This window comes from Ochotona curzoniae, unplaced genomic scaffold (assembly GCF_017591425.1).
Source record: "Ochotona curzoniae isolate NIBS_2020 unplaced genomic scaffold, NIBS_Ocur_1.0 contig_4514, whole genome shotgun sequence".
NCBI lineage: Eukaryota > Metazoa > Chordata > Mammalia > Lagomorpha > Ochotonidae > Ochotona > Ochotona curzoniae.
In genome coordinates this window covers 5,333,876-5,346,294 of record NW_024466312.1, presented here as the reverse complement: position 1 = coordinate 5,346,294, position 12,419 = coordinate 5,333,876, and the positions used below count along the sequence as shown (strand labels likewise).

The 12,419-nt window shown below is 40.0% G+C and overlaps 1 protein-coding gene across 1 annotated transcript in view; it reads left to right on the top strand.

The window, feature by feature from the left end:
- Window positions 1–12,419, top strand: part of USP37 (ubiquitin specific peptidase 37) — a 78,042-nt gene that overhangs the window by 44,124 nt on the left and 21,499 nt on the right. The window contains exons 11-15 of the mRNA XM_040986514.1: window positions 157–280; window positions 1,422–1,612; window positions 4,255–4,372; window positions 7,778–7,857; window positions 10,630–10,794. Of these exons, the coding sequence (XP_040842448.1) occupies window positions 157–280; window positions 1,422–1,612; window positions 4,255–4,372; window positions 7,778–7,857; window positions 10,630–10,794 (678 nt within the window). The remainder of the gene's footprint in view (window positions 1–156; window positions 281–1,421; window positions 1,613–4,254; window positions 4,373–7,777; window positions 7,858–10,629; window positions 10,795–12,419) is intronic.

Below are 12,419 nucleotides of genomic sequence, written 5' to 3'. Positions count from 1 at the left end.
CGGCATTAGAACCGGCACCCATATGAGATCCCGGCGCATTCAAGGCGAGGACTTTAGTCACTAGGCCACTCCGCTGGGTCCAGATAAATACATCTTTAAAGGAAAATCCTGTCATCATGTGCTTTTTAAAACACGCTTTGTCTTTTGTTTTACCAGACGCTTTGCACACTTACTCATTAAAAAAGATATCTGTAATTCAGAAACCAAAAAGGATTTACTTAAGAAGGTTAAAAACGCCATTTCAACTACAGCGGAGAGGTTCTCTGGTTATATGCAAAATGTAAGTACTGATTATTTTTTAATATTTAGAGGTGAGAGAAATTGAAATGATTTTTAGTGTGTGACCTGGTAAAATGTAATTTGTGTAGTTTGTTCATCATGTGTTGAAAAGCCTGGGGATCCAAATTAAACTTCAGTTATGGCTCTTCTGTTCATTTTATTCCTATTTTAATGTATCAATGTGATCTCCCATTGAAAGAACCTGGGCTGTGTTAGCTGCAAAAATTATTTTAGAAAAATAAAGGAGTTTTTTTTGTTTTGTTTTTATATGAAGGACTTATTAATTCATTCATGCTGATACAGCTGATATTTAAGCCTATAAAATCTAGCAGCTGGCAATGTATACACTGGATTAAGCTGCACTTGCATCCCCATGTTCCATATTAAAATATGGGTTAAATCCCAGCTACTCTGCTTCCAAAGCCTTTTTCCTACTAATTTGCCTGGGAAATCAAAAGAAGATGGCACAAATATTCGACCTTTGGTTATCCATATGGGAGACAAAGATGGAGTTCCTGGATCCTATCTTTTTCTGTTGATTTTTATTTGAAAAGCAGATTTACAGAGGGGAGAGACTAAGGAAAAGATCGTCCTTCATCTGGTTCACTCCCCAAATGGCCACAACAGCTGGAGCTGGGCTGAAACCAAGAGCCATGTCTTCCATGCAGCTGCAGGATCCCAAGGCTTTGTACCATCCTCTACTGTTTTCCCAAGCCAAAAGCCGGGTGCTAGATGGGAAGTGAGCCAGCTGGAACACAAACTGGCACCCATTTAGGATGGTGACAGCCTGCAGGCTCAGGGCTAACCAGTTGAGCCATCACACTGGGCACTACCCCTTTTCTCACCCCAAGGGAATGAACCAGAGGAGGGAGGGAAGAACTCTGTGTCTCTGCCACTCCTATACCCTTTCTCCTCTGTCTTTCAAATGAAGAAATAAGTAAATCTAAAAAAAAAGCATTTTAAAAAATCTGCAGTTTTTGGTGCACAAAATATGGACCCCAAATGCTTATTAAAATAAATATGAACTCATTCATATGTCATTGACTTCCAAGTGCTTAAGTTAATATAAATTATAGTGTTGGTAAGCTATAATGGTGATAAGAAATGTTTTCATGTGATTAAGGATACCATTGTCATCTTAGGATGCTCATGAGTTTTTAAGTCAGTGCTTAGACCAGCTGAAGGAAGATATGGAAAAATTAAATAAAACATGGAAGACTGAATCTGTTCCTGGAGAAGAAAATTCACCGGATATTACAGCTACCAGAGTTTACACATGCCCTGTTATTAATAATTTGGAATTTGAGGTTCAGCACTCCATTATTTGTAAAGCGTAAGTTGTAATTAAAAATACTCCCCACCCCACCCCCCATTTTTTAATTTATTTGTGGCAAGTTGATAAAACATTCCTGTGACATACCAAATGCTGTAAATTCTTACCTTCTATGTCAAGGAGATATAATGTGACAGACTTGAATATGTAGATTTGAGTTCCAGTTCTGCTACCAGCTTCCTACTTATGTATCCCCTGGGAAGTGGCAAAGGTTAACTCAAGTATTTGCATTCCTGCCACCCACATAGGAGACCCTAATGGCATTCTGAGCTGATTTGATCCAGCCTTAAGTGTTGCAGGCATTTAGGGAATGAACCAAAAGATGGAAAGTACTTTTCTGGCATTCTTAAATGCTGTCCCATCCTCCCTCTCTCTCCTTTTTTTTAATAAATTTTGTTTTTTATAATGATTACATGGAGGATCAGGGTAGGAAGGAACGAGGTTTAGGGAAAATTGGGTGAATTCATTGCTTCCAAATTTGCTATTTCTTGCTGTTTTATGGGGGAAAGGGAGAGACAAAGGGGGAAAATCACTCACGACTTTCTACACATCCCAGTACCCAGGGGTGAGGCACTGCCACCTCATATCAACCCAGAGTCATATTCCAAGGTTTCTGTCCAAGTGGTTTGGATAGTTTTGAAATGCTTTCGATTTCACCAATCCAAGGATTATATCACCCTCCTAGTGTCCATTGCTTCCATTCCCCAAGATTTTTTGCTGTCATGATTTGTTTGGGGTAGTTGTCCAGTTAGTTCTGTTCTGCTATAGCACCAAATGTGTTGCCATATTCTCCTTTTACAACAGGGCCTGTTTCCATTGCTCCAGGACCTAGGCCAGGAGAACCAAGTCCTGCTGATCCCCCACCCCCTGGCCTTACGAACCCCACACCCACCTAGTAAGCATTCCCTAGAACCCGGATCAAGAGACCGAAGTCCCATTGGATCCCCCACTCCTGGGGCTCATAAACCCAGCACCCACCTCACAAGCCAGGTCCCAAGACCCGGAACAGTCGATTCGAGTCCCACCAGATCTCCCACTCCCTTCTGTGCCTTTCTCTCCCTCCCTCTCTCACTCTATTACTTTTTCACTCTTAGGTAATTTAAAAAAAAAGAGGGATGAGGCTGTCTCTTTATCTCAAATTCCCTCTCCCTGAGTCTTCCCATAACTAATGCCTTCTTGAAAACTTCATGCACCATTTGCTAGCTACCTTGTCCGAAATTCTAACCTTCACTTCCCCTTTCCTTGCTGTTTTTCTGTTGAAATATGTCGTCGTCTGATTTCTATTGCTGTTACAAAATACCCAAGACTGGGTAATTTAGAAAGAATATAGAGGTTTACTTAGTTCGTGGTTCTGGAGGTTAGAAGTCTGAGAGCATGGCACCAGCCCCTGGTGAAGACTTGGCAATGTCCCATGATGCAACAGCAAACCTGACAGTATGGGCCTCTTCAGCTTCTTTAAAGCCAGTAATAACATTATGGGGGCCTTAAACTTCTGACCTTAATAGTCCTAATGCTTTCCCAAAACCCCACCTCCATTACCATGAATTTGGACGTACCTTTCCATCAGGCATGAACTTTCTGGCAATACATTCTACTCATGACAGTATTTACCACTATCTAACATACTCTGTTTGTTTTGTGTTTTATATGTCTTTCTCCTTTTCTTTTCCCTCCCATAGGCTGAAAGCTTCACAAGGGGACATAATTTTGTCCTAGTTTATTCACTGTTGTTACTCTTTACTTATAGCAGTTTCTAGGATATAGGAAGCTTTTCATTTGTTAGTTGCTGCAAATCAAATTGCCTTAACCTTAATGTCTTAAAACAACACCCATTCATTAACTCACAGCTCTAAAGATCTGAAATCCAGGCATAATACAGCCAATTTCTGTGCTCATAGACACTGAAGTCAAGGTATTACTACCTGTGTTCTCATCTGTAGCCCAGGCCCTCTTCTAAGATCATGAAGGTGATAGAATTTGCATCCATACACCTATAGGATTGAGGTCTCCATTTTTGGTTCATCATTGGGATTTTTTCAGTTTTCTGTTTGTTTTATTTTTTTTTAAGATTTATTTATTTTTATTTGAAAGGTAGATTATAATTTATAGAGATATGAAGAGATGGAGTGAAGGTCTTTATCCACTGGTTCACTCCCCAAGTGGCCACAGTGGCCAGAGCAAAGCCAGTCTGAAGCCAGGAGCCTCTTCCAGGTCTCATGTGTGGATGCAAGACCCAAGGACTTGAGCCATCTTCCAGTGCTTTCCCGGAGCAGGGATACAAGCAGAGAGCTAGATCAAAAGTAGAGCAACTGGGACATGAAATGGCATCCGTGTAGAATGTCTGCCCTCGCTGACAGAGTCAGCTTGTATGCTACCATGCCAACCCCTAGTGTTTGTTTCTTATGCCAACGATAGAATGTCAGTGTCATGAATTCCATAGAAGAACAGTGTTCCTCAAATATACATGTACTTGAGATAATCAGTGGAAGATGGAATTAAAGGGTAAATTAATTTTGTTGCAAAAGACAAAATCTACATAGAATTTTTTTTCGTGATCCATATTTTCCTTGCGCATTTTGAAATACCCTTGTTTTTGTATTTCTTCAGTATTTTTCTAAATGCTTTCACTTGTTTCCTTACAGATGTGGAGAGATTATTCCCAAAAGAGAACAGTTTAATGACCTTTCCATTGACCTTCCTCGAAGGAAAAAGCCACTCCCTCCTCGTTCAATTCAGGATTCTCTTGACCTCTTCTTTAGGGTGGGTAATATCTTGAGTTATTTCTACATTCTAAATTTTATATATCACAGATCAGTGAATTTAAAGTTGGCCTTCAAGGCAAAGTGTCAGAGAAATTGTTTATGTGCACTATAAATGAGAAACATTTATAAATTTTATATAAAGATTATTTGTTTATTTGAAAGAGTTACAGAGAAAGGGGAGGCGGCAGAAAAAGATGTTCACTTGCCATTTCCTCTGCAAATGTCTACAAGTACTTGGCTGGGCCTGCGTAGTCCCAACATCAGGAGCCTGAAAATCTATCCGTGTTTCTCCGTGGGTGCTAGGGCCCAAATGCTTCTCCCGTGTTTTGGTGCTTTCTCAGCATATTATTAGTAGGGAGCTGGATCAGAAATAGAACTTTGCTTTTATGGGATGTCGCTGTGGCAGACAATAGTTCAACTTGCTGCACCACAGTGTCAACCCCCATGGTTTTAAGTTTTAGAAAAAGGGGTATGGGCCCAGCGCGGTGGCGCAAGTGGTTAAGGTCCTCACCTTGCACGCCCGGGATCCCATATGGGCGCCGGTTCTATCCTGGCAGCCTCGCTTCCCTTCCAGCTCCCTGCCCTTGGCCTGGGAAAGCAGTCGAGGACGGCCCAAAAGCTTTGGGACCCTGCGCCCACGTGGGACACCCGGAAGAGGCTCCTGGCTTCGGATCAGCATAGCATCAGCCGTTGCGCTCACTTGGGGAGTGAATCATTGGATGGAAGATCTTCCTCTCTGTCTCTCCTCCTCTGTATATCCGCCTTTCCAATAAAAACATAATAAAAATAAATCTTAAAAAAAAAAGAAAAAGGGGTATAATTCATTGAAGAAGCAAAGTGATTGCTTAAGTTGAGTATATATTTTATATATTTAATAGTATCTTAGACAACCTTACCAACCTCACTATTTTAAATTAATAATTTAAATCATTTGAAATTGCATATTGGAATTTTGGTAACACAAATTCAAATTGTAGATACATTTTTTAAAGATTTATTTTCTTTTTATCAGCAAGTCAGATATACAGAGAGAAGGAGAGACAGAAAGATCTTTCCATTGAGTCACTCCCCAGGTGGATGCAACAGCCAGAACTGTGCCAATCCGAAGCCAGGAGCTAGGAGCCTCTTCCAGGTCTCCCATGAGGTCGCAAAGTCCCAAGGCTTTGGGCTTTCCTTGACTGCTTTCTCAGGCCACAAACAGGGAGCTGGATGGGCAGCAAGCCTACTGGGATTAGAACTGGTACCCATATGAGATCCTGGCGCTTGCAAGGCGAAGACTTTAGCTGCTAGGCTACCATGCCAGGCCGGAGATAATATATACATTTATGCACTAAGAACTTAAAAAAATGTATTATTTGCTTTTTTTCTTGGGTTATATGTGCCCTGTTAGAAACCTAAAGGAAAAATCTTGTTTATCCAAAGCTGTAGATAAGTATCTATGTCTGTGATATGCTGCTAATGACGTTCAGAAAGTGTTGAGGGCTTAGTTGGACCTATACTGTAGTAATCCTTAGAACTGGTAAACAGGGCCCGGCGGAGTGGCCTAGAGGCTAAAGTCCTCGCCTTGAACGCCCAGGATCCCATATGGGCGCCGGTTCTAATCCCGGCAGCTCCACTTCCCATCCATCTCCCTGCTTGTGACCTGGGAAAGCAGTTGAGGACGGCCCAAAGCTTTGGGACCCTGCACCCGCGAGGGAGACCCGGAAGAGGCTCCTGGATCCTGGCTTCAGGCATAGCACCGGCTGTTGCGCTCACTTGGGGAGTGAATCATCAGACAAAAGCTCTTCCTCTCTGTCTCTCCTCCTCTGTATATCTGACTTTCCAATAAATAAATAAATCTTTAAAAAATAAAAAAACTGGTAAACAGTTGCCAGGATCTCCCTTCATCTGTAAAATAGTAGTGGTTTTTCTATTGGTAGAGTTGCCTTCTAAGTTTAAAAAATCTTTTTTCTATTTTTTAAAAAGAAAAATTTTTTTAATGGAAAAAACATTTAAACATTATCTAGAATACTCTTGGTGTGTTTTTTTGTTTGTTTTTGTTTTATTATTCCTTTTTTACTTTTCCTATTATTAGCATGACTTTGAAGAATTTCCTTTGTATCTTCATGCCTATTTTTTTCTTTTTAAGATTTATTTTGATTTGTTTTGGAAAGGCCAATAAACACAGAGGATGAGAAACAGAGAGGGGGAGGAAGATCTTTCTGCTGATTCTCTCCCCAAGTCGCACAATGGCCGCAAGCTGAGCCCATCCGGAGCCAGGAGCCTGGAGCCTGGAGCCTGGAGCCTGGAGCCTTCTCCAGGTCTCCCACATGAGTGCAGTGTTCCAAGGCCCTAGACCATCAACTGCTTTCTGAGGCCACAAGCAGGGAGCTGGATGAAAAGCAGGGTCGCCCGACACAAACTGGCGTGCATATGGAATCTCTGTGCATACAAGGCCAAAACTTCAGTCATTAGGCTACCGCACCAGGCCTAACCCCCTATTTTTTATTAAGGATTTCTTGTTTCCATGTTGTAGGTAATGATATGCAACCTAAATTTGATTCTTTTAGAGCAGTTACTTTTTCTTAGTAGGCTGTCACCAGAAGATTGAATGAGTTCCATTGTAAGAAAGAGATAGAGTTACACCTAACAGACCAAGAACCCTGCCTGACCTGAAGGTGATCTTACCTCTGGCAAAATGGTAAAATTTGGATGTACTTTGCCAGTGATTCATGCACATCCATGGGAAGAGGTTGAGAGCCTTCTTTCACTGTCCCATTACTATTATAAATTAAGATATTTCCTAGGTAAAGGAGAAAATAAGAATTCTGAAATAGAACATAAGAATTTGTCCTAGCTAAGAAGAGTTGCAGTTTTAAAGATTTATTTTTATTATTTTTTCATTGGAAAGGTGGATATACAGAGAGGAAGATCTTCCGTCCGATGATTCACTCCCCAAGTGAGCGCAACGGGCCGATACTATGCCGGTCCAAAGCCAGGAGCCTCTTCCGGGTCTCCCATGCGGGTGCAGGTTCCCAAAGCTTTGGGCTGTCCTCGACTGCTTTCCCAGGCCATAAGCAGGGAGCTGGAAGGGAAGCGGGGCTGCCGGGATTAGAACCGGCACCCATATGGGATCCCGGACGTGCAAGGCGAGGACCTTTAACCACTTGCGCCACCGTGCCGGGCCCAAAGAGTTGCAGTTTTAGACGCAAAATTTAAGCTGTTTCAAGACTTCCTGCCCCTGAGCCAGTGAAAATAGAGAGGCTTATTTGCATTTCAGTGGGTTAATACTGATTCAGTGTTTACCAAAACCAGTGGACTGTTGTATAAAATGCTGATTGGTAACAAGATCTTATCACAGTTTTAATTTTTAAAAAGAAACAGGTGATTCAACTTCATGCTTCTTTATTTTTCCTTTTCATAGGCAGAAGAACTTGAGTATTCTTGTGAGAAGTGTGGTGGGAAGTGTGCTCTTGTCAGGCACAAATTTAACAGGCTTCCCAGGTAAATTTAATAATCAGCTAATCTTCACCTTTTCCTTTTTAAAGTACATACAAATATTACTTAAGTCAAGCTTACTAGAAGGCATTGGTCAGGGAGGTTGTTAAAGCTGAGCTGTGCAGACTTAGCATGCTCTTTCGTAAGAAGGGGAGAGGGAGGAGAGTGTTGAAGAGGAAAAGGCCCAGAGTGCCCCAAGGTGGCAGCAATCAAAGGATGCAGCTGGTGAAAATTCGGGCTAATGGTAGAAATGGCTAGTAGCTTCAAATTCAGTAATGTGTAATACTGAACACATTATTATAATTGTTGTACTATCATCTTCCTCTCTTATCCCATATCCCCAGTAAAAATCTGCTACAGACAATCAAATGTATTTATGGAAATAAAATAGGAAGAGTAATTTTTTATAGTATTCATTCCTTTTGTGGAGTATCTTTATCAGTAAGTTTTCTATGATCATAATAAACATTTTCTGACATAGGTATCCAATTAATTTATATTGGTACTATTAGCTCTTTGAAACAAACGAAACCAAGATAGTTACAAAAAAAAGTTACAATACAGTTAAAAGGCAACTCTCAGTTCTTCCCAGGAATAGATCACCACAAACAAGGTTATCATTAACATTAACGTGGCACTTTGCAAAGTATTTACTTTCATTTATTAGCTTCAGTTTTCTTAGTGTGAAGTTTCAGAAACCTAGCCCCTATAGTTTTTTTTATTTGCCATAATCTCCTTTCCAAAAAATAAGTTGTCTCATCCCTTTCCTGTTTTGTAACTACTTGGTCTTTCAGGTGAAGGGGAAAATGGTAGGTGGAATTCTCTTTTTTTTTTTTTTTTTTTTTCTGGGATGTCACTTGTATTTGTTAATTTATATTCCAAACTTACAGGAAATAAAAGCATCCATATTTGAAATCCTAGAGATTAGTCTTACTCTGTTTTTGTTTTTGTTTTTTTAAGATTTATTTTTATTGGACAGTGAGGTATACAGAGGAGGAGAGGCAGAGGAAGATCTTCCGCCCCATAGTTCACTCCCCAAGTGGCCACAACGGCTGGAGCTAAGCCAATCTGAAGCCAGGAGCCAGGAGATTCTTCCAGGTCTCACATGCAGGTGCAGTCCCAAAGCTTTGGGCTGCCTTTGACTGCTTTCCCAGGCCACAAGCAGGGAGCTGGATGGGAAGTGGGACCGCCAGGATTAGAACTGGCTCCCATATGGAATCCTGGTGCGTACGAGGCAAGGGCTTTAACTGCTAGGCTACCACACCCGGCCTCTATTTTTGTTCAGTTATCAAAACCCCTCTACTTCCTGCTTAAAGGGACTGCTGTTTTATCGAGTCTTTTTACCTTAGTCTTACTCATCTTTGCAGATCAGTGAGTTTCACTGTCATCTTGTTTTGTAAAGTTGGGATTGTTTGACGTTTAAGTGAAAATTTGATTTTTGTGTTGTTTCTACTCTTCATGTCAGTTGGGTCCATGTTTCTCTGAAGTTGTGGATTGAAAAGGTCATGAGCTCTAACATTCTTTTAATGAAAAACTTCAGTTTGCTAATTTTTGGTTTTGTAGCCCGTGTGATAAAAGCTGATACTGTAGGAAAGGAAGCAGTTTTCCATTGATCAGACATTTTTTGTTTGCTGACCTGTTTAAGTTGTGTGTTGTGTTTTTTGTTTTGTTTTTACCTCAAACTATAGTTTATTTCCATAAGATTTTTGAAATGTCATTTTTAAAGTGTTCTGTGGTTTGAGATATATTTGATACATCAAGTAGAGATTATGTTGTGTATGAGAAGTGGGAAGTTTACAGTAGTAGCCAAAAAGAATGAAGTATTTCTGGTAAGTTACAAGCCTTTCAGACCCATACACCGGATTCAGCATACAATTTTAATATGAGGGTTTTTCTCCAAATGGAAAAATGTGTTCTATTTGAGCTTTCTCCAAGCAAAATACTGTTTAAATTAAGACAGCAGGACATTTCCATTGTAGCACAGATAGTTAAGGCATTGCAGATTAAACCACTGCTTGGAATGTTCACATTCTGTATTTGAAAGCTGGTTCAAGTCCTACCAGCTCTGCTTCTAATCCAGCTTCTGCTGATGCATCATGAGAAGCAGCAACCGATGACTCATACACTTGGGTGCCTGCCACCTTGTAGGGGACTAATGAAGTCCTAGGTTCCTGGCCTCCCCCCGCCCAGCCCAGCTTTTAAGGGCATCTGAGGAATATACTAGCAAGTAGATCTTCTTTCTCCCTGTCTCCACTCTGCCTTCCAAACAGATGAAAATAAATAAACATTAGAAGAAAATAAGAGTAATTCTTGTTGAAAATAATCTTGAAATTATTTTCATCATTATATTATGGGCCATGTACAAATTTAATATAATTTTACTGTTATTGGTGATATGACACTACTTCTTTTTTTAAACTATGTTTATGGTATAATAAGTAATTATTGAACTTTATACCAACATTTAAAACATCCGTGTTCTTCTTTGCTGTGTTTTGGTGGGATTTCCAGAGTTTAAGGGAATACTGTATTTTACCCAAACTTCATTAATCAGCCAATATCCATGTTTCATTTTTGTTTTTTATACTTAGTATCTAGACCATTGCCTGCCTAGCACATGGACAGTGTTCAGTTAGTGTTCTTTGAAATATTTTTAGGTTTGCCATATGTATTCTCTAAATCAGAAGTTATCCAGTGTAGTTAAAGTGATCTCTTTTCATCTGTAAGAGAGCTACCTATGTGATACATGCGTTAGTAAGATGGTCTGCTGTTTTTCAGAGTCCTCATTCTTCATTTGAAACGGTATAGCTTCAATGTGACACTCTCGCTTAACAACAAGATCGGGCAGCAAGTCATCATTCCAAGATATCTAACTCTGTCATCTCATTGCACTGAAAACACAAAGCCACCTTTTGCTCTCAGTTGGAGTACACACATGGCAATGTAAGTCCTTAAGAGAGAATGTCTACCTTCCTGTGGAGATTGGAGGCACTTGTCTCATCCACTTTCTCCTAATCCTGATCTTCCCCCCTAATCAGTGGTCCACATGGACATGTATCCCTCTCAACTATGTAAACATCACCAAAAATTAAATTTTTAAAACTTTAAATAAATAAATATTTTTAAAGTCACAAAAAAAAGAAAAAACTATGAAATAGGACATTTTGGTATGTGATCAAAAGATTGACTGAGCTAGGTACGTGATGCCCTGGTAAAATCAGACCAAGAAAAGAGGTTTTGCTGTTACTTTATTTTGTAAATAAATTATTGCCTGTTTTTGACATATTTGAAAAAAAATGCTTAAGCAAAATTCTTCCAAGGTCATTATCTGCTGTTTGTAAGATAGTTCTTGAGGGAGTACTGTTTTAGACTGCTAGAAGATAGTTTGATACAGGGAATATATAAATCAACCTTGGGCAATCTTAAGAATCAGCTAGACTTAAAAATGCCAATTTCTGTGTTCTGTCCCTGGAGGTTCTGTTTCATTAGATCTAAGATAGCTTGGGAGTCAGTGTTTTCTTTCACTTACTTGAAAGGCATAGCTATTAGAAAGGGATCTTCTGTCTGTTGGTTCAAATCCCAAATGGATGCAACAGCATGGAGTGATACGGTCTGAAGTTTCTTCCAGATCTCCCACATGGATGCAGAGGCTCAAACACTTAAGAATACCAGTTGAATAGAATCATAAAGCTATAGAAGTAGAGATGAAGAATGACCTAGATGTTTTGTCCAAATCCTGAATTTTCCATTTTAAATGCAAAGAGATTAGTGATTCATCACGTCACAAAAGGTCATATCCTCAGTACCAGAAAGAGCCAGATCTCCTGGCAAAATAGGTATTTCAGACATTGAAATAACATTGCTAACTTGAATGATTGGACTTTAGTAAATGTGTTCTTTTTTGGCTTTCTAAGTTACATAAATTTACACTAAAATCTTCATAAGATATTAATATGCCCAGATTGTCTTCATGTTTTTTTGTTTTGTTTTGTTTTTTTCTCCCGTGGCTTTTCTTTCAAATGAATATTTTTGTTCTGTGCAAACTTCCCTCTGTCTTCTTTCTAAAACTTGTGTTATATCATAACTCAGTGTTGAGTCTTTGTGATCAGTGCTGAAACCATGCTGATGCCACAGATAATAGATTTAAGGCCTTAGGCAATTCTTGACTTACCTATCAAAGTAGGAGGGTAGTTTTGAATGTTCAATGAAATTGCACATTAAATTTCTACTTTTTTTTAAAGATTTATTTATTTTTATTGGAAAGGCAGATACACAGAGAGGAGGAGAGACAGAGAGGAGAACTTTCCATCTAATGGGTTCACTCCCCAAGCAGCCACAACAGCTGGAGCTGAGCCAATCCAAAGCCAGGAGCCAGGAGCTTCTTCTGGGTCTCCCACGCAGGTGCAGGGTCCCAAAGCATTGGCCTGTCCTTGACTGCTTTCCCCGGCCACAAGCAGAAAGCTGGATGGAAAGTGGGGCCGTCAGGATTAGAACCGGCACCCATATGGATCCTGGTGTGTTCAAGGTGAGGACTTTAACAACTATGCTATCACACCAGGCCTGTACAT